Source organism: Phascolarctos cinereus, unplaced genomic scaffold (genome assembly GCF_003287225.1).
Source record: "Phascolarctos cinereus isolate Bilbo 61053 unplaced genomic scaffold, phaCin_HiC Scaffold_1;HRSCAF=81, whole genome shotgun sequence".
Classification (NCBI taxonomy): domain Eukaryota; kingdom Metazoa; phylum Chordata; class Mammalia; order Diprotodontia; family Phascolarctidae; genus Phascolarctos; species Phascolarctos cinereus.
In genome coordinates, this window is record NW_027555514.1 from 90,938,806 (window position 1) to 90,961,695 (window position 22,890).

General features: G+C 37.5%; 1 protein-coding gene across 1 annotated transcript in view; it reads left to right on the top strand.

The window, feature by feature from the left end:
- Window positions 1-606: 606 nt before the first annotated feature.
- RHEB (Ras homolog, mTORC1 binding) overlaps window positions 607-22,890 on the top strand; it is a 66,528-nt gene continuing 44,244 nt past the window's right edge. Inside the window, exon 1 of the mRNA XM_020977898.2 lies at window positions 607-836. Coding sequence (XP_020833557.1) covers window positions 785-836 — 52 coding nt within the window. The 5' untranslated portion in view covers window positions 607-784. The remainder of the gene's footprint in view (window positions 837-22,890) is intronic.

A 22,890-nucleotide genomic window follows, 5' to 3' on the forward strand; every position in this document is an offset into this window, starting at 1 on the left:
TACTTTCGCCAATCCCAGAGGAGCTCTTTCTTACCCCGCCCTTCCCTCTCGCGTTTCAAAGCCTACTAACGCCACCGGCGCCCCACCGCGCGGCTGATGCCAAGAATTTATTTTTAGCTCGGAGGTGTCGATACCAACTCACCGCCCAGTCCTCCGACACCGCCTCCTTTCCGCTTGGCTTCCCCTAGCCCAATGGGAGAAGGAGTTTCCGTCGCGTCATTGCTCAAGTGGGCGGAAGGGTGCCCAATCAGCGCTCGGAAAGAAGAAGCGTAATTAATAAGCGGCGGAGGGGAGAAGGGGGGGTTGATGACGCAGCGAGTTTTAGTCGTGACTTTTTCTAGAAAATCTTAAGCAGCTTTTTTTCCCCCTTTTAAACCCAGCCCACCTTCCATTTGGTGGAAAGAGGAGCGGGCAGGGGAAGAACATTTGAGTTGGGGTGTGTGTATCTGTGTGTGTGGTGGTGGTGGAGGAAGCCTGACACTCGGGTCACGTAGGGGAGGGGCCTAACCGGGAGGGAGAGGGTGGTGTCACGTGTGTGTGTTGTGGGGGGAGGGGGGGTCGGTGTCTCGCGGTCGGTTCCGGGCGGTTGGGGGGAGAGAAGCGGGGGGAACTCAGGAGCGGGGGAGAGGGACCCAGCCCGAGCCCGCGCCAGCCCGCTCGCCGTCGCCGCCGCTTCTCCTCTGTATGTCGCTCTCCCCGGCCGCCGCTGCCGCCTCCAGCACCAGCAGGAGCCGCCGCCGCCGCGGTTGATGTGGTTTGGGCCGGGGCTGTGGAGTGTGAGAAGATGCCGCAGTCCAAGTCCCGGAAGATCGCTATCCTGGGGTACCGGTCCGTGGGTGAGTCAGTCACTGATCTTGCCCCCTCCCGCCTCCCGCTATCTTCCCCTCCCTGGGCCTTGTGTTTGGGGGGCGTTAGTGGGGGCTTCTCCTCTTGGCACTCCCGGCGCCCTCCTCCTGTCCCCGATCCCCCTGGAGGCGGTGTTGGCGGCCCCCGGGAAGTTTGCAGCCGCGGCGTGTCCATGTGCAGGGCTGGAGGGTGGGAGCCGAGGCCGCCTCCTGCCTCCACCCCGGGCGGGGGCTGCGGCGCGTGTTTCATAACCAGGCGGCCAAGGCAACCACCATTTTGAGGGGAGAGTGGCCGCGGCGGCTCCGGCTCGGGGGGAAGGGCTGGATCCAGCCCGTGTCTCAGGTCCCCTGCACTTCCTCCCCGTCCCACGGCTCGGGGAGCTGGGCAGTCCTGGGCTCCTTCCGCCTTTCCTTGCGTCTGGCCAGACAGGTGGCGGGGCCGCCCCCGGGTCGGCCTCGGGAGGCGGGGTGGGAGGAGGAAGAGGATGTGTCCGAGGAAGGGGTGGGTGTGGAAGAGGAAACTGCGGGGTGGGGGGGTGGGGGAGGGAGGCGCGTGGTTGGTTAGGGAGGGCTGGCGGAGGCACTCGGGCTCGAGTTGTCTTACTGTCGCTGGGGTTTCCACTCCTCACCCCCTCATCCCTCAGATGCTACTGAGTTTTGGTGTTTCCCAAAAGGAAGAAATCACTCTTATGTTCTACAGATCCCTCCTTCTGGACCCCACTCTAAAATCCTTTTATCCCTGGCAACTGCTAATAACTTTTTAGTTACAGAAACCCGCAGTATTTTAACAAAGAGCTTTGTAAGATGTTGAAGAAAGGGACGTATGTCCATTGTACGTTTCACAAATTAAGTGACCTGAGACTTTTCTTATATTAAATGGCCCTTGGCCCATTGTACTGGTTTAGAGTGTTTTTTTTGCAGGCCCCCAAAACCCTTGCTAGATTTAAAAAAAAAAATTAACCTGGGAGCTACTTGGATGCTACCAAATTTAAGATCTGTATAATGTAGAAACACTGAAATAGGAAAAAATTTGTTATCTAGAATAATTAAAAAGTAAAATCTATAATTTCTCGAATGACAATAAAAATTATTTTTTCCTTAGGCATACTTTAATAAGGTCAGATGATTGTAACCAGGTTGACTTGAAATATTTAGAAAGTTATTTTTAAAAAAAGAAGTTGACATACATTTGAATCTCATTCTGGAAGTTGCCATTTTTCTCAATGAAGCCACTTTGGGCTTAGGTGCTGAAGATCAGAAACCAAACACGTTTTCTACTTTCATGAAACTGATGTTTTAAAGTCAAAATTTTAGCATAGTTGTATAAAAAGTATTCTCTGGCTTAAAAAAACTTTACTTGAGCACAGAGTTTAAGTTCTTTAGTTTTCAACAGGAACATCGTCAGAAGAAAGCATGTAACTGGTTCATTTCATTGGATGAACTTATCTTGGAGACAACTTCATACTAATTTCTCTCCCCCTTTTTTTTACTCTCTCTCTCCATAGCTTTCTGGGTTCATTGGCTAAGATATACTCTTCATAGTTATTCATGTTTCTCATCTTTCAATGAACATGCCCCCCTCCAAAAAAAAAATCATGATATGTCATCGAGACTTATGAGGAATTGATTCTACATACCTCCACGTTTTCTTTCACTCCTACGAGTGGCTTTGAAGGTGATGCATTGCCTAATCATAGAAAAGAGACTTTTAAGTTGCGGGCTTAGTGAATCCCTAAGAAAATCTTTTAGTACTCTTACTATAGTTGAATCAGTCAATAAACATTTATTAAGCACCTACCAAGTGCAAGGTAGTGTGCTAAGCCCAGAAAATACAAAAGGAGTTCATGGTTTAATGGGAGGGATAATGTGCTGACAGCTATGTACAAACAGTCCACTCTGAATTCTATGAGAATTGGGGTTCTAAATTTCAGCAACCTGAAACACTTGGATACCTAAAACATCCTTCTCTGAACTTTTTCATTTTCATCTTCCCTTCTCTCCTGTTCTCTCTTTCCCCACCCCTTCCATCTGAGCAGTGATTCTCCATTCTTTAAGTTGTGTTACTATTACTTGTGAAGTGGCTTCTGGCTAACTCTCCGTGTTCCATTTAACAGTAAAGGTCCATAATTAGATGTCTAGTCTGTCTTGGGAACCACCTGAAGGTGACATCAGAGAATTATGAAGTTAGAAGAGAACTCAAGCTTTTCTGACCCAGCCAGCTCTTTATACCCTAAAGCAAATCAGTGCCTGAATGATGTGTTATTGATGCTTCCCTTCCCCCTCTTCAGAGCACAAAGTACTGGAGCTTCTACAATATCTCTCTGGAGGCCATTTCAGGGTTTTAGCATGCTGCTGCTTAAGTACTTTATATCCAAGGGTAACATCTTCACTTTCAATTTACATTAACTCTTTCCTCTAACTTAGTTTTTAGTGAATATGTAAAGCCTATTTCCATAAAAATCCAGATGGCTTATCATTCTCTATTCATGGCATTTGAGAGCCTACTGTTTTGTACAGTACAAGGCACTATGAAGAATACAATGGGAACTGTAAGACCTGTTTTCTGTCCCTTTTTATTTTTGTCATATATCTTGGGTCACCCTCCAGTTTCTATCTTTTTTCAAGTTTGATGACTGAAACTGGATTCACTGTTCTAATAAAGTTCTGACTAATCCCAGTCCTTGCATTCAACTAGCATGTTTACATCAGATGGACACTGCCATCCCAAGTAGCTATTCTTGACCGTGACCAGAAAAAAAAGTTATCACAACAAATGTAATTTTCATGTGGCAGTTATACCAAAAATAGTTAATGCTATGGACTTCTGGGAATTCACTGACATTATTTGCTAATGACTTTATACTACAGAATTAACAATAATATTTATTGCTATTCTGTAACACAATAGTACTAGCAATAACATAACATTGATTAGAAGTTTTGCTTTAGGGATACACGTCTCCTTTTTAAAGATCCCAGGTTAAACTAGGCAATTAATTTCCATATAGTTAGTAATGACTTTGCTTTAAGTTTTAAATATTATTTCTTAACAAATTGGTACTAATTATAAGGTACACAAGTAATTTAAACAATGCTTTTTTTCTCTCCAAAGCTAACAGTCATGTCTTAATTATTATATTTGATGTCTTTTTCTTAATCCTTATCTTTTTCTACTTAACTGTAGTATTTGATTCTCTTGGCCACCCTCTCCTAGATAGATACTCAGTCCTCTGGGGGTTTTTATGACATTGCTCTCACTTGGTTGTTAGTTGTCAAGAGTGCTGTCTTGAGAAAGTCTACTTTGCTGGATCATTAGCCACATCACATCCCCTAACTATGGGTATACCTCATGACTCTGTCTTGGGTTAACTTCTTTTTATATTCTCTGTGATCTTATCAGCTTCCATGGCTTCAACTATAATTTCTATGCTGATGGCTCCCATATTTATGTATTTAACATTGGTCTGTCTTCTGAGTTCCTGTTGGACATTTCAAAGTGATTTTCCTGTAGACATTTCAAACTCATTATGCCTAGAGTAGAATCCCATTTCACAACTTCCGTGTTTCTGTGTAAGGCGCTAATATCCTTCTAGTCATCCAGGTTTACAGTTTTTCATCCTTGAATCTTTACTCTCATACAGCCCGTGTATCCATTCATTTGCCAGGTCTTGTTATTTTTATCTCTAATATCTCTTAAATTTGTCCTTTTCTCCACCTTAACACCATAGTTCAGGCGTGCTACTAGAGCTTGCTGTTCCTACTGTCATGAGCCAAGATTTCATTTTAATGCCGTATGTGGTTACCACCATAATTCAGGCCATGATCATCTCTTGGCTTGTCTGTTGAGGTAATATCATCTCTGTCTTCCCCCAATCCATCCTCACGTAGCTGCCAAAGTGGTTTTTTTAAAGCATGGATCTGACCAAGTTCCCTCTTTATTCAGTAAATTCCAGTAGCTTCTTATTGCCCCTAGGATTAAATTCTTTTGTATAATATTTAAAGCCTTTCACAAAGTCTTAACCTATCTTTCCAGCCTTATTATATCATTACTATAAATAAGTCTTCTTGCTGGTCTTGACACAGTTACTGTCTCCCATCTCCACTTGGACTGTCTCCTTTGGCTGCAGTGTACTCCCTTTCTCTCTTCCCACATCTTAAAATTCCCTTTCATGCTTTTTCATACTTTTTTCATGTCAAGACTTTTCTGACCTCCACCCCTAATTGCTTTTCGTCCAGCCTCCCTAATGTTACGTATGTTTTATATACACTTAAATGAACATATTGACTCTCCAAATAGACTGTAAGTGCCTTGAGAGCAGGGACTGTTTCATTTCTGTCTTTGTATCCATAGTGCCTGGCAAGTAAGTAATAGGGACTTAATAAATGCTTGTTCATTGACATGTAAAGTTAGTTTTGAGGCCACCTAAAATTGTGGCTTTCAGACTGTGCTTAATTAGTAGTTGCCAAATTTACCAACTATGTTTTACTACACTGAAGTATTCTAGTATCCTTAAATAGTTGGCATCCTTCTAGGATGTTACAGAAAATGAGTAGGAGCAAAGCTTAACTCATTCTTCAGATTTGTGATCACCCCTCATGTAGGTACTCTAATCTCTGTGAAAATCATTTCCCAGCTTCCCTCTTTAATTCTTTCTTGTATTAAAGAAAAATAATTAAGTAAAACAAATGGATAAAGTGTATTTATATTTTTACATAACTCACCCGTAGAGGTTTCACCTATGTATTGGAAGCCATTGTCTGGTATTTTCAATCAGTTTAACTTGTAATATAGTTTATTAGAGGAAATAATTCACAGAAATGTGAAAGGGGATCAAATGTAGTGAAATCCTTTTATGCTTAATTCAGTTCCCTAAAAATTAAGTGCCTGCTATGCGCCAGGTACTGTGCTAAGAGCTGGGGATTTAAAAAAGCAGAAGACAGGCCCTGGCCTCAAAGGAGTTTATGATCTAATGAAAAATCACCCCTCTCTCCCTTCAAATTACTAAAATTATTAGCTTGCAAAGAAGACCAAAATCAGATTGTAGGGGAAGCTGGTAGTACTGACTCATTGGGTATTTTAATAGGGTCAATATTTTATGTAATACAGACTCTTCTGAGGTTACTAGGTGATTGAAGAGTACTGTAATCTAAACTACCAGCCTCTTATCATGGAAAAGATCCAGTAACTTGAAAGTAGATGTTTTTAGAATATCTTCAAAGTATCTCATTTTTCATGTTATTCTAAACCTTTAAGTTACATATTTTTAAAGTACTGAATGATATTTGGACACCCTTTGTATAACTTCAAAATGTGCTGGTCTTTATGCTTTACATTTATGTGTAATAGTATGTGTTACAAGAAAAGTTCCATAGCAGGACTCTAGTGTATTAAAATTAATCATTAATATTTTTTTTCCAAAGTGTAGTATGCTGTGATAGCAGTTATCTCATAGTTTCTTTGTTTCTCCCATAATTTCTTTCTTTTGGGGTTTTTTTTTTGGGGGGGAGGCAGTGGGGTTAAGTGACTTGCCCAAGATAACACAGCTAGTAAGTGTTAAGTGTCTGAGTAAGTGTTAAGTGTCTGAGGCCTGATTTGAAGTCATGTCCTCCTGACTCCAGGGCCGGTGCTCTATCCACTGCACCACCTAGCTGACCCCCGTAATTTCTTGATACTGTCATTTATGGGACAGCTCTTTTTTGCCAATTTTCCTTTTGTCATAAAGAGAACTGCTCAGGTAGGCTTCCCTCCTCCCTTATTGACAAAAGATGTGACCTTTGGTGTACTAGATCTTAGATTTGCCCAAGTTCTAATCAGACAAATAGAAATACAGGTGATACAAACAGCAGTGTTCTGAAGGGTCAGAAACATTTGGAGGTTTGTGGTGGTGTTTTTTTAAACTGAATAGTTGCTCTTAACTCTGCCAGCAAAATATTCTTTATATTGGTTGGTTGGATTTTGAGTGTTTTATTAGATAGCATTCATCTGATGGTTTTTGTCACTAGTTTCTTAATGGGGAACTGAGAAGATAACTGGTATTTGCTGCTGAGTATGTTTACCTTAATACAACAGTTCATACAATCAGAAACCAGTCCTAGCTGACCTTTTTATGGTAAAAAGTGGTCAAACTTAGTGTTCTATATTATATGCTTATGTGTATCTGTCTAACATCCTTGTAGGTATCTGCCAAGCTTCCTTTTCCCTGATTGTTTCCCTCCTACCCTTCTGGGATAGTAGTTATACCCCTCTTTCCCTCACCTCCAGAGTATCCCCAACCCTCTGGAGGAGCCTTATAGCAGTGTGCTGGAACTTCAGCAGCATCTCAGCCTAAAGTGCTTAAACTCCAAATGTTAAACTAGAAAAGGAACTTCTGAATAAATATACTGCCTTTTAAATAATTGCAAGTCATTTCTCTCTTAGATAGTAACTTCGTATTCATTCTGAATAGCAAGAAGAAATAGCCAAAGAAAGGGAGAGAATTGTTATCTCTAAATTTTAGCAAACTTTAATTTTACCTCTCACTTCAGTGTAACTCTTGACAAGTTACTGTTCTTGGGTAAATGGGAGTAATAATTTCAGACTAATAAAAATTTTCAAGGGTAGCACTAGGGTAAGACTCAATATAATCTTCCTCTCCCAAGTTTAGAGTGAAAGTCTGGTGGAAAAAAGTTAAGTGAGGACTTCACTCTTTACCATGCAGAGAGAGCTTAATTTAGAATCTAAGCATCTGAGTTCAAATCCTAGTCCTGGCATTTACTGTGTACATTGGGTAATTACCTTCCCCTCTCTGGACCTCACTTTCTTCATCTGTAAAATTAGGGAGTTGGACTGACCTCAGGTCTTTTTCAGTTACAAAATCTGTATGAGAGTCTTCGCGTACAGTAACTTAATCCATACGTGAAAAGTGGGTGCATCTGGCTAGGTCCTTGATGTAATTTGTGACTTCTTCCCACCAGGAATATCCAGCTCTTTCTACTTGGTCACCAGAAATAGTCTCCTTTCTTTCCCTCCCAAGTTAATCCACTGAGCTCTAGGTTGCTACTTTGTAAATTTATAGAGGAATATACCAGGGCCAATATATGAATAACTCAGGTCTTATTTTTATATTCTGTGCACAGGGTGCACATTTAATAGTGTTATGTTCTGTGTAATTTTAATAAATGTTTGTTGAATGGAATTTTTTATATATGACCTAGATTAAGATGTGGAAGTCATGTTTATAAATTTGTGGCTTTGTTGGAGGGAGGAGAGTGGCAGAATAGGTAACCCAAAGGATGCTGATGATCCAATTTTAAAATTTCAGCATGTTGGAATAAAGTAGTACCACCAAGAAAATGACCTTTAATAGGTATAAAAATGTAAATGCCTATATTTGGATTTAAAAAAACTGGACTAAGTAAGGGAGAACTTTCTTGGTTCGTGAGAAAGGTAGGTGATTTCAGTTAATAAAAACTTATTTAATTCATTATGTACTTGATGAAGTGCCTCACTGTTCTTTTTACTTGGAATGTAAAAAGAGAATAGTCCCTGCTCTCAAGAAACTTTGATTCTACTATCATTTGGATCATGCTTTACAATTTGCAAAGCACTTTCATATATAAATTTCATCTGAGACTTGCCAAAACCTTATGAGATAGGCAGAGGTATGTAAAAGTGCTAACAACTTAACTCACAAAGTACTTGAACGTTTACAAAGGACTTACTTTATAAAAGCATTTATTAAACACCTATTATGTACCAGGGATAAAAAAAATAAATGTTTTAACTTACATGGGAGGAAAAAGAGGAAGAGATAAAGATATTCACAAATAAATACAGTCTGTATATAAAGTAAATTGATAAATTGGTGGGTGATCTGGGGAAGAGCTGAGAATTAGGAAAGGCTTTTTGAAAGTTGAGCTGAGCTTTGAAGGGAGCAAGGGGTTCCAAGGGAGGACAGTATATTCCAGGTGCCATGTATGGGCCATTTCCGAACGCCTGGAGGGAGGAAATAGGGTGTAGTGTAAAGGGAACAATAGGTTGATTGGTACGTTGAGTGCCTGATGGGTATAATGGATAATAAGCCAAAAAGGAAAGCTTCACCAGGATACAGACAGAAAAGTGAAGACAGAGAGTTGCTTCTATTGTTCAGCTCACACATTTAATTGTATGGACAACATATGAGAGAATTCAGCTGCAGGGTAAATGAACAGGCTAGGAACGGAGCCAGATTGTGAGCAACTTTAACCTTGGTCAAACCAAGGAATTTGTGTGTACATGTACATACACATACATACATAGGGGCAGTGGAGGGCCACTGAACTTTCTTGAGCAAGGTCTAACTTGTCCTTTAGGAATATCACTTTGGCAGCTGTGTGGAGGAAGGATTGAGAGTTGTCAAAGAAAAAATGTATTAATATTTTTCTCTTACAGCAATAGGCACAAACAACCTTGAAACTTTTTATTAATTTAACTTTCTAAGTCCAAGTATTTCTAACATAGGGAAATGTGAAGAAAAATCATGTTAAAATAAAGCTTTGAATTAATATTTTAGATTAGAATTAATATTTTAGTTGCTAGCAACAATCAGTTATCTTCAGCTAGAACTACTAAATTCCTTGCTTGACCATTCCCCTCAGGAATTGAAAGGGTCTCCTGAATTTTCTGAACAAAAAAAGGTTTTTTTGTGGGGGGAATCTTTCCTCTGAATGGAAAAGAGAGTACTTTCCTACTTCCTTCTGTCTAGGTTTTCATGACATTGCTCTCTCTGGTTCTTGCTCTTCCTGGTGGTTCTTCCTTTGACCACCCTTTCTCAAGTCTTTGTTGGGTCTTCAGTATCCAAGTTATAGCTGTAACCTCGAGTGCCTCAAAAGGCTTTGCCTTGGGTCATCATCTTTTCCCCTCTTTTCGGCTTGGTGATTTCTTCAGCTGCATAGATTCAGCTAACTTGGCCTTTTTGCATTCTAAATGTGTAATAGTGTCAAATTTGTTGACTTGGGTAAGTCACAGGTAAAGGCAAGGTTCTTAACAATATAAGGGATGCTTTTTTCCCCCCCTAAGTTTGGTTTCCAACCTTAATCCATTTTCCTTAATCCTTTTGTTCTTGACCCTACCCCATCTTCTTAAGGGGAAGTGTCTGGAAAGGGTTTTTAATTAGAGAATTTATTTCTGATGATTTATAGAGAAACTGAACAAGGGGTTTCCACAGAGAGGATATTGGGTATGGGAAGACCAATTAAGAGGCTATGACTATATCTTAGGTGAGAGTTGAGGAAGGCATGAAGTGGAGTGGTGGCCCTCTGAGTGGAACGGATGAAAGAGATGTTGAGAAGGTAGACTTGCCGACAGGTAAGTAGTATGAATATCACTGTCATGATTTTTAAGATGAGGAAGTTGAAACTTAGAAATTGTGGCCTGCACATTGCTGCCTCCCTTGTTTCTTGTTAGAGCCAAGACTCAAACACAGGTTTTCTGACTCCAAATCTTGTGTTTTTTTCCACAAAACTCACACTGACTTACATTTCTGTACAGGTAAGAAAACTGAGGCTCCAATCAATTAAGAAACTTATCCGAGATAAGATTGCCAGTATATGTCAAAACTGGGACTCAGTCCTGGGCCCTGTTCTTCCTCAGTACTACTTGCTGATTTCATCAGCTTCCATTGTTTCAATTATAATTTCGATACAGGTGACTCTCAGATCTATTTATCCAGCCCTAACCTCTCTCAACTTCTAGTCTCACATCTCAGAACACTTATTGGATGTTAACTGGAGGTGCCATAGATATCTTAAACTCAGCATGCCCAAAACAAAACTCATTATCTTTCCCTCCAAACCAACCTTTCCCTCTTTCCAGCTTTCCTGTTACTGTTTAGGTTACCATTTAGTCACCCAAGCTTGAAATCTAGGTGTCATCTCCGTATCCAACCTGTTGCCAAAGCCTTTTGATTTATCTTCATAATATTTCTCATGTATACCCCCTTGTCTCCTCTCACACTGCCATCATTCCCTCACACCTGGACTGTGGCTATTTTAATAGTGCCTACTTATTGATTTCCCTGCCACAAGTTTCTCTCCACTAACATGGACGTCTGATTATGTTACCCTGCTACTCAGTAAACTTCAGTGGCTCCTTATTATCTCTGGGATCAAATATAAAATCCTTTGGCATTCAGAGCCTGTGAGGACCTGGTCCCTTCCTATCTTTCCAGTCTCCTTACACCTCTTTTCCTTCCCTCTACCTGCTCTTTAATCCAGTAACACTGGCCTCCTTGCTATTCCTTGAACAAGACACTCCTCTCAACTGGGAATTTTCACTGGCTATTGTCCATGACTGGAATTTTCACCTTTCTCCTCTTTGCCTTCTGGCTTCCTTTAAGTCTCAGCTACAATCCCACCTTCAGTAGGAAGCTTGCCTGATCCCCCTTGATTCTAGTGCCTTCCCTGTGGTGTTTATTTTCAGTTTATCCTGTGTCTCTCTTGTTTATTCATGGTTGTTTGTATGTTGTCTCCTCCATTAGATTGTAATCTCCTTGAGGGTGACGACAGTCTTTTCCTTTTTATTTTCATGCTTAGTGCAGTGTCTGGCGTGTAATAAATACTTGATAAGTACTATTTGGTTAATTTTTACTTAAATTCCAGTGTTCTTTCTACTTATTCATCATTTGCTATTTCAGGCTCAGTTAATAGATGTATTAACCTCTAGAACAAGAGTTCTTAATTTTTTTTTTCTGTCATGGACCCATTCATCAATCTTTTGAAACATGTGGGTGCCTTTTCAGAATATTTTATTAGAAATTTCACAATTGAAGAAAATGCAAAGTTTAATTAGAGGTCAGTGAAAATAGAAATGTAACTTTTTTCCCATCCAAGTTCATGAATCCTCCCCCTGCCAAATCTATTTATGGATCAGTCTGTGGACCCTAGTTACAGACTCATGATCTAGATCATCCTCCTGTGCAGCACCATTTACCTCATCCTTGGCTGTCCCAGTCATGAGGTGGCTGGACAGGAAGTGCTTGCTACCCAGCAGTTTCTATATTCGTTCTAGTAAAGTGGAGGACCACCAGCGGTCCTGTCACTAGGTCTGTTCAGCAACTGTCATCAGTCCCACTGCTGCAGCCTTATGGCTGACTGGCCTTTCCATCCACTCTACGGGTGAAATCTCTTATTTGTTCTTTTTTAAATACACACACACACACACACACACACACACACAGCCCCGCAATTATGGTGTGAGCTCCTTTACAGATAGGAACTCACTTTTTTCTCTGTGTTCCCTCTCTCTCCTCCCCCTTTAGACAGTGTTTAGTATGTAGTAAGCACTTAATACATGCTTTTTTATTCATTCTTTGGATTCCCATTGTCATGTTTCTAGTTTTCAGTCATAAGCTTTCCTTTTGAGGGTGCTAGTGTGCACTTGAGATACCATTCTCTTGTTTCATTCTCCTTTCATGACTAGTGCATGTAATGAGAAGAGAAGACATGGAGTGATGCTAATGCTAATGAAATCAGGGGTGCTTGGAAATGCTAACAAATTTTGAACTGTTATGAAACTCCATGTCCTTAATAGTAATAATTAAAATTCATATAGTGCAGTATAATGGAAAAGAATTTATTAAGTACTTAGGTATCAAGCACTGTACTGGGCACTGAGAATACACATAGAAAAAATTAGACAGTCTCTGTTCTCAAAGACTCACATTATAGTTGGAGGAGACAACCTATTGGAAAGTTCAACTGCAGATTACCTGGAAGGGCCTGGTGATCTTTAGGGGTCTTAGATTTATAAACTGTTCTCCTCGTAGTAGGTACATGGTAAAGATGATTGGTTAAGGACTCCTAGAGTCTAACATAATACTCTATACAGTAGGTATTTAATAGAAATGTTGGTTGAATTGAATGACATAATTTGAAGACCCCGTTGTTCTTTTCTCTCTCTTTACTCTTTCAATCCAGCAAATGTTATTCTTTAGTGTAACTAAAATGTTTAATTTTTAGAATAATGGAGCTGGGAGAAATCTACAGAGATTATCTTGTCTGTATTCTTGGCAAGCATTCATCTTTATTATCTTAGGTGACTATCTTATTTTAAAGGCTCTGGGAGACAATTCCACATTCTTTCTTGGTAATCTTTTTTTACTGTTTAACAAGATTGACAGTAAAATTCTTCCTCCGATCTAACCTAAATTCTTCATGCCTCAGTGTAAACTCATTTCCTTTTATTTTCCCCTGAGGAATATAGTATACTGGTCCACTTATGTCACCAGGAATTCGGAGGTACTTCACTATGGTGCCTTGGGTTTTTCTTCATCTCTGATAATTGGAGCTCTTTTAATGTTTACCTGTCATCGTATTTTTCAGCCTTTAATAATTTTTCGTTTGCTTTGTGGACGGATTCTTCACATTCTTTTAGGAATAAAATAGTTTTTGTTTTCACTTTCCTCTTCAGTTCATAAAAATAGAAGATTGTAGAGCTGGAATTCACCTTAGAAAATGCCCTTTATTTTAGAGATGAAGAAATTGAGGTATACCTAGAAACATTTATATTGAAGAATCATAAAGCATTCCTCACAAGTACCTTGTGAAGTAGGTTTATTATTATCCTCATTTTACAGTTGAAGAAACAAGCTGAGAGATGTTAGGTGGGTTGCCCAGGGCCACAAAAGTGAGACAGGATTTGAACCCAGGTCTTCTTGATTCCAAGTTCAACATTGTATGTGCTGTGTTACCTAAATGCCTCAAGTGCAGGGAAGTTAATTAAGCAAGTGATGTGTAGCTGACAAGTTCCAAGTAGGTTAGTATTTTAATTAAGGGCTTTATAGACATTGAGTGTAGTGAATTACCTCATCATTCATCTGTTTACATAGCTCATTGTTGCTTTTTTAAAAATACAGTAGGATTCCTACTTATGTAGACTTATGTAGTTTTCTCCAAAGGAACTCCATCTCTCCTCAGTTCCCTGCAATTTCCCCCTATTGGCCCGTCATCTTTTGGGTCATCTGTTACTCTGATTACATCCTGTATTCCTGTATGTGTTGTAGCTTCCTCACCCCCACCATATGCTTCCCTCTTGCCCTCTGAGTTATCTTTAGCTTATTCTTCAAAGACTGAAGTGGACTAGTCATTTATAAAACATAACAGAAGAATATTGGTATTAATAAGATGCTCCAAATATCATCTTATTTCACAGAAGAGCAAAAGAGGCTCGGAGGTTGTGATGTGAACTTGCCCAGTGTCAGAGGTGGGAATTGAAATCAGGTCTTTCTCATTACAAAGTCAGCTGTACTAAACTCTGAATAATAGCAAAGTGGTAGACAATTCTAAAATACATTTGGACTGAACAATCGACTTTTCAGAATCTTTGTCTATTTTGTAAAATTTAATTAACTTTGAAAGCCCGCTCTTTCTTTGCATTACATGTATACTCTTGATTATCAGGACCTAGAGGAAGTGTAGATACTCAATAATTGATGAATATGAAAATGTAAGTGGTTATCAACGATACTTTCTTCTCCTCTTTCTTTTTGTCTCAGCGCTTTGGAGAAATCTCTGCCTTTAGGTCCCACTCTTCTAATTGGTAATTTCCTAATTGGACCACTATTTCATTTCACTCAAGCTTGTACTCATTCTCCAGACTTTTCTTTCTCCTTGCCCTTTGAAAGCTGTCTTATATGTGTTGTCTTTCCCCATTAGAATATAAGCTCCTTAAGGGTTGGCATTGGCATATTTGATTGTAAGTTCATTATCTGTTTTTTTAGAAACTAGTATAAGGAACCCTTGGAAGGCAAAAAGATATTAAAAATTGTGCTGTTGAGATATGAGAATAACATCTTATTCACTTCATTGATTATAAAACAGTAAGATAACAGGCTTAGAACTAACTGATGAAATTTCAGATTCCTTTAAATTTTTCCTAGTCACTTAAGATGACTACTTTGGTAATGCTAAAAATACAGTTATTTACAGAATGACCACATTTTAAAATGTTCCCTTTTTGGCCTTTAATTACTGGGACTAATATATTTGATGTTGTAATTAGCTTTGTTGGGGAGTGGTAGAAAACATTCATTATGACCCAGACTAAATTATAAAACTATTTTCAGTTCTGGCGATGCCAGGAATCATACCTTCTGAACTAGCAACCCAATATTTGGGGTGTTTTTCAAGTTGTCAGTTTAAAGATGAGTGATTAAGCATGTTTTTCTTTACTCATAGGACACATTAGAAAAACTTTGTAATTGTTTGATATGAATAATTTGAGTCTCTTTTAAAAAAAAAATTTTTAGTGTTCTTTTTTATTTTTAAATTTTGAGTTTCAGATTCTCTCCCTCCCTCCAGCTGTTCCTGTACCCATTGAGAAGGCAAGCAATATGATATCAGTTATACATGTGAAATCATGTAAAATACATTTCCCTGTTAGCCATCTTGCAAAGCAAGAAAAATAAAGTGAAAACGTTGTACTTCAATTTATACTCAGACCTCATCAGTTCTCTCTCTGGCAGCAGATAACATTTTTTCATCATTAGCCCTTCAGAATTGTATAGATTACAGTAGCTAAGTCTTTCAGAATTGATCATCATTACAGTATTGTTGTTACTATGTACAGGGTTCTCCTGGTTCTGTTCACTCTGCATCAGTTCATATAAGTCTTCCCAGGTTTTTCTGAAACCATCCTTTCTTATAGCATTTCTTATAGCACATTATTATTCCATAACAATCATATACCACAACTTGATCAGCCATTTCACAGTTGGTGGTTATCCCCACAATTTCTGATTCTTTTTTTTTACCACAAAAAGTTGCTATAAATATTTTTGTAGATAGTCTTTTAGAGTTCCTTTTTCTTAAAAATAGATCTATAGCTCTACTGTTTGGCTTCTTTACTTCCTTAGTTTTTAGTGTATCAGATAACTTATTTGGAGATAGTGTGACAAGCTAGTAGCTAGTAAACTTTAAAAAATCCATAGTCAAAATGCTAGGTAACACATCATCTCTGGTTACTTGCTGTTGTTAGGAGAAAGCATGGTATTAGGAATATCACAATAAATTTGGAGTTGGAAGGATCTCATTCAAATCCTGGCCTCTTTGTTTACTACCCCTGTGACTTTGGACAAAGAATTTAACGTCTGGTCCTCAGTTTTGTTTTCTATCAAATGAAGATTGGTCTAAGTAATCCTGCTTGCTAGCTCTAAATCCTGTGAAAGCTTTAAAAAATAAATACATTTGAGAAGTATCTTAAAGGTCCTACTAGTGTCACTGTTATTGTCAGCAGTAGTTTTATTGAATGTTTTCACTGCTTCCTAAATATTACAGAATTTGTAACTAGTGTTTTTTCCCTCATTTAATAGTATTTTATTTTTTTCCAGTTACGTGTAAGGATAGTTTTCAACACTCACTTTTATAAAATTTTGAGTTCCAAATTTTTTTCTCCTTCATATTTCCCCTCCCCAAGATGGTAAGCAATCTGTTACAGATTACACATGCACAATCATGTTAAACATTTTCACATTAGTCATGTTGTGAAAGAAGAATCAGAACAAAAAGGAAAAACAATGGGAAAGAGAAAACAAAACAAAACAAACAAAATCAGCGTTCAGACTCCATACTTCTTTCTCTGGATGTGGATAGTATTTTCCATCATGAGTCATTTGGAATTGTCTTAAATGATTTTATTGCTGAGAAGAGCTAAGTTTATCATAGTTGATCATCACACAATGTTGCTGTGCAGTGTTCTGGTTCTACTTACTTCACTCAGAATCAGTTCATAGAAGTCTTTCCAGGTTTTTCTGAAATCTGCTTGCTCATCATTTCTTATAGTACAAAAGTATTCCATTACATTCGTATACTACAGCTTGTTTAGCCATTCCCCAATTGATGGACATCACCTCAATTTCCTTTTTTTTTTTTTAAGGCAATTGGGGTTAAGTGACTTGCCCAGGGTGATATTGCTGGATCAAAGGGTATGTGCAGTTTTATAGCCCTTTGGGCATAGTTCCAAATTGCTTTCCAGAATGGTTGAAGCAGTTCACAATTCCACCAACAATGCATTAGTTTTCCTATTTTCCCACATCTTCTCCAACATTTATCATTTTCCTTTTCTGTCATATTAGCCAATCTGATAGGTGTGATGCGGTACCTCAGAGTTTTAATTTGCATTTCTCTAATCAATTTTCATATGACTATAGGTACCTTTAATTTCTTTATCTGAAAACTGCCTGTTCATATCCTTTGATCATTAATCAATTGGGGAATGACTTGTAATCTTATAAATTTGACTCAGTTCTCTATATATTTGAGAAGTGAGGCCTTTATCAGAGACACTTGCTGTAAAAATTGTTTTCCAGCTTTCTGCTTTCTTTATAATCTTGGTTGCATTGGCTTTGTTTGTGCAAAAACTTTTTAACATAATGTAATCAAAATTCCGTTTTGCATTTCATAATGTTCTCTGTCTCTTGTTTGGTAATAAATTCTTCTCCATGGATCTAACAGGTAAACTATTCCTTTCTCTCCTAATTTGCTTATGGTATCACCCTTTATGTCTAAATCATGTGCCCATTTTGACCTTACCTTGGTATAGTGTGAGATGTTGGTCTGTGCCTAGTTTCTGCCATATTATTTTTCAGTTTTCCCAGAAGTTTTTGTCAAATAGTGAGTTCTTATCCCAGAAGTTAGAGTCTTTGAGTTTATCAAAGAGTAGATTACTATAGTCATTTACCACTGTGTCTTGTGTACCTAACTTATTCCACTAATCCAGAATTTGTGACTAGTAAAGACATGTTCTTTAATCTAAGGTAACTGAAATCATGAAAATTCTGTTTGGGCAGGACTCAAAGGAGGGAGGAAATTCTGAGAACATTTTTTAAAATAGTAATAAAATAGCTCCCATAAATTATCACTGCTACAGTTGTGATTTCCTTTTATTATTTCAAATGGATCCTTTGTTAATTAGCCTTGATTTTTAAAGAAATCAGAATATTATGTTAACTGTTGAATGTCCCTCAATTGTGTAATTTCTTTGGTTACTTTATCATTTAAGAAATTTCATTCACAGATCTAAGACATCTCCAGAAGCCTCGGGATAGAAAATGCTGTTCACATCCAAAGAAAGTCAAATCGCTATCACTTATTTTTACCTTCTGTTGAGTTTTGTTTCATCTTTCTGATGGTTCCTTCTGTTGGTTTTAATTTTTACTTACAACTTCACTAATGTGAAAATATGTTTAATAGGAATGTAAATGTACAACCTATATCAGATTGTGTGCCATCTTGGGGAGGGTGGGGGGGAGGAAGGGGGAGAAAAATTTTCCACTCAAAAGCATATGGAAGTGATTGTTGATAAATCAATAAATTAATAAAATTGGAAGAAGAAAAAAAAAGAACACACACAAAAAACCAAAGTAACTGACCTTGATAACAGGATAACCCTTGAGGTTAATGTATCACCCGAAATAAAAATGACTTTTTTAAAAAAGAAAGAAAGAAAGAAATTTCATTCACAAAGTATTCTGGTATCTGATATATAGGTTTTTGTTGTGGTTCTTGGAAGATCTTAAAAGCAAACTTATTTTTAAAACATGTTTTTCTTGGTCTAATATTATAAAATGTCTGATGCTTTACATTACTTTTAAAAATTGCTGTTTCTATTGAATTAAGTAACTGAGTTCAGTCTTCTGTGACATATTTTTGGCAATGATTTTCTTGATTTGAATGTGGTTTGGTGGATAAAAAAACTGAACTGAAAGTAGAAACACTAGGTACTTCTGTGTCATCTGTGGTATAACATTCAGAGAGAAAGTGTCTAGTCTGATTCCTTCCATCTGTAAAATGGACATTTCCTGTAGTTATGCTGTGAGAAATGAATTAGTTAAAATACAAAGTACTTGGTATGCCTAAAGAGGTAGAACATACTCTTTTGCTTTATTATTAAGCTGTATCTTATGTTACAGCACTTCCAAGAAGTCTCAGTTAAAAATACTTGGAGAAGATAAACCTCAGGTCAAATACCCCAGACACTTACTAGTTGTATAGACCTGGGCAAGTAACTTGGCTCTTGGTGCCTCTGTTTCCTCATATGTAAAATGAGAAAGTTGTGCTAGGTGGCCTCTGAGGTATTTTTCAGCTTTCAGGTTTTATTTCTGTGAGGCAGGTCAGCTGTATATGCATCCTGGGGCTTTGACAGCTTTCTTTAAATGAAATGTCACTTGGAATGAGTTGTGTGATGAGTCCATGTTAAATGATTATTAGTATATTCTTGGAAAGGGAAGCTACAGAGATATGCATTAAATATGAAAGCTTATTGGTGAGATACCGAGTTATTCCTAAATCAAGATTTGACCATTTCAGGAAGTCTTAGTATAAAAATGAGGTATAAAAATTGGTGATGTAGTGTTGGCTTAGATAGGAATACTGGAGTCAAGCTCCACTTCTTACACAGACTAGTTGAAGAATCTTGTACGAGTCATTTAACATCTGAATGTCCCAGCCTCTAAAACTTCTAAAAAAAAAAAAGGTCCAAATGTGCAATAGGAGAGGGTGTTCCTACACCAGAGACTTCACAGATCTGGACCAATTTAAAAAGTCTTGACTGATGGAAATTCGTATTTGAATTATTTGTAATTTGATGTACTTTATGGACATTTAATGCTGCTTAGTTTCCAGTTCTTTTTCTGAAAAATGAAAAGCTTGCCCCAGCTAACTAACTCAGAGAGTGGTTGTGAGGAAAGCATTATAAGCCTTAACGTGATATTTAAATAAGTTGATGATGAATCCCTATAGTAATATAGAGAAGAGTTTCAATACCTCTTATTAAAAAGGCATTAAATGGGAAAGATGTCATTTTATAACTTCTTTTCATAGATTTTTTTTCTGATGTGAAAATTGAGGTAATGTTTTAACAGACTCCATACAAGCCTTTATTCATTAAAATTGTAGTGTAATAGAGGGGCAGGTTGGCCTAGGATAGCTCTTCTCAAAGTTTTTGGTCTCAGGCCTCCTTTAATATTAATTCTTTAAAATTACTGAGGACCTCAAAGAGCTTTTGTTTATGTGGAGGATATAAACGTGCATGCACATACATATATATGCATAATTTATACTATATTAGAATGAAAACTGATAAATTTTTTAAAAATCACTAAAATAATGATAATAAACCCATTGCATGTCGATATAAATAATATTTTTTATAAAAAATAACTCCCAGAAAAAAAATATTAGTGATGAATGGCACCATTTTACATATTTTTTTCAAATATCTTCCATTTTTGGCTTAATAGAAGACAGCTGGATCCTTGTATTTGTTCTGACGTTAAGTTTTGTGACATGTTATTTTGGTTGAAATATATGAAGAAAATCTGGTCTTATAGAAATAATATACTGAAAAAAAGGAGTGGTATTTTAAATAGGCAAATAATATGCTATGTGTGTGTTTCTAAAGCAAAACAACAACTGGGTGAAGTATTACTATAAAAGGAAGGTATATAAAAAGTTGGCAATATGTACATTCTGGTTATTATATAGGAGTCAAAGCAAAAAAAAAAAATTTACCATTCCTCTTAAATGAAAGTCTTAGGATACCAGGGTAGTTGAATATCAAAGCTCCACTAGACAAATTGTTGCTGTGTGGTTCTACCTCCCTTCTTCTAGGGGTATGACTAAAGAAAGTGTAAATGTAGATTTTCCTTGTATATGTGGAGTTTCTTGGTCTCTGATAACCAATATAGACTTGGAGAATATTAGAAAGTGACCCACACCTCCCTCACTTTGAGGATGAGAAAATTGAAGAACAGAGAGAGAAAGTGATGATCCAACAAGCACCTGCTTTGTGCTGGATGATCCATGTGGTGAAAATAAGTATGAAATAGGTCCTACTTAAAAGGAGCTTACAATCTATTGGGGGAAATAACATGTCCACATGTAAGGATATGAAGATCATTTTGGAGGGGAGATACTAACAGCTGGGAAGATCCTGGAATATCTTCAGTTGAGGTGACTTTTGAACTAAATTTTAAAGGAAACTTTGGTTTCCAAAAGGCTTTGGTATGGAGGGAAAGCCATTCCCAAATCTTAACCAGAACCAGAAGAACTTCTGACTCCTAGTCCAGTGTTCTCTCTATTTTATAAAGATGCTTGTTAAATAGTGAACATCTTCCATAGAGACATACCATAAAGGAGACATTCCTTTAGGTTCAAGATTAATTATAGTCACAACTGATAAGACTTACTCCCCCAACACTATCTAAGCAAATAATTGTCTTGCATATGGACTCTGGAAAGGAATCTACTTTTATTTCCATTGAGCAGAACCAAAATTGGTTAATATTTCTTTATCTGTCAAAGGGGACTAACAAAGCTGTCCTGTGGATTCTTGAAAGCTAGTAGTATTAAATTTGTCTCACTCTGTCTATTGGATGTCCATCACTGTTCCACTAGTTGTGAAGCATAATAACTCATATCTCCCAGAAAGAGCAAACGTTCTCACAAAAAGTTGTATTGAATTTTTCAATTGATTGCTACATTCAATGAATATGTAGTTAGAATGACATTATTAGGGTCATCTCTGTATTTTCCAGGTCCAAAAATTCCCCTTCCTCTAATCTACTTAGACAGAGGCTTGGAGAAACTTTGTTGATTTATCCACCTATTTCTGGGTCACTGAGAGCTCTTTGAGTTCTAGAAGTTCCTGGAAAACCAGTTGGACCAGTATATGCCTTTTAACTACATAGTGCTGATAGAGCATTCTCTCCCGAGCAGTATAATCCACTATCATGAAACAAAATAGGTCATTCTGGGATATCAGAAATTGTTGATTTTATACATGTATGTAATGCAATAGTTTACTGCTTTTTAAATATGCCAGGAGTTAATGACAGCTATTGTTATTAGTTTGATATTTTGAAAGATTGATGATTTCATTAGTGTGGACTCCCTCCATTCATTCAGTTAGCAACCTCTTCCCATTTCATGAATACTGTGACTGAAAAAATTTTTTATGGTTGCTGACTTTTGATGATCCTTTCCATACTTGTCTGGAGCAGTCCTCAAACTCACAGTGTGTCTATTTTAAGTTTGGTAAAATTAGTACTAAATACTATTATACCTACCAGAGCTTTTGCTCCTGTACTCTTAGCCTTTGAGTAACCAGAGTCATTTCCACACTATGAGGTAACACTGTCTTTGGAATTTAAGTTTAGAACAGGGGTTCTTATCTTTTTTGTGTATTTGGTAGTTTGAGGCTTTTGACTTCCTTCTCAGAAGAATGTTGTCTATTGCCATTATTGAAGAAATCCTAAATTTCAGTCAGTTGGTGAAATCCAAGTTCACAGGCCCTCTGAAAATCTATCTGTGTGTGTTGATACCCTGCTTTAAAGGATGAATATTGTGCCTGTGGGAGGATATATTGATTCAAGTGATCCGTGCTGCTGTTCAAAATGTTTCAGACTTGCCTTTAGAGCCTGTTGCATGTTTTTGGAAATCTCTTCAGTGGTGGGAAATTTTTATCCTTTGGAAGTGAATATTATTTTTGTAAATAACCAAAAGTTATTCTTAGTATTTGTAGATAAGATAAGTAATCAAGCCGTTTTTAGTTTAAAAGAAAAGGTTATAAGGATCAATTGGATACTTAATTTTCTTGTGGTTCTGATGCCAGATCCAAAAGTAGAGTTCCAGGGGCAAAAACAGTGGCAAAGTTATTAGAATAACTGTTTAGTATCCCAAGGAGGTTATACTGTATTTTGAAATAAATGACACTTGGTAAAATGTGTTCCTAGTGTATTTGTTTAAATGAAAAGTAATCTTTATATGACATCTGTGTGGATAATAGACATTATGCTCTTGAAAAACCTTATTTTAAAATTTTGTTTTATGAACTTAATCTTCAGTCATAAATAGTTAAATATGCAAAGAACAAAAAAAGATTGCATCTCAAACTTTGTTACCTACAATTTGTTTCAGAAAGTATATATTTAACAAGATTGTAACAAAATTGCCCTGTTTGCACTGTTGTTTGGATTTTTGCTTTCTTCTGTGTATTTTTATTGATGGTTTTTACTTTATTTTTTCTCTATCA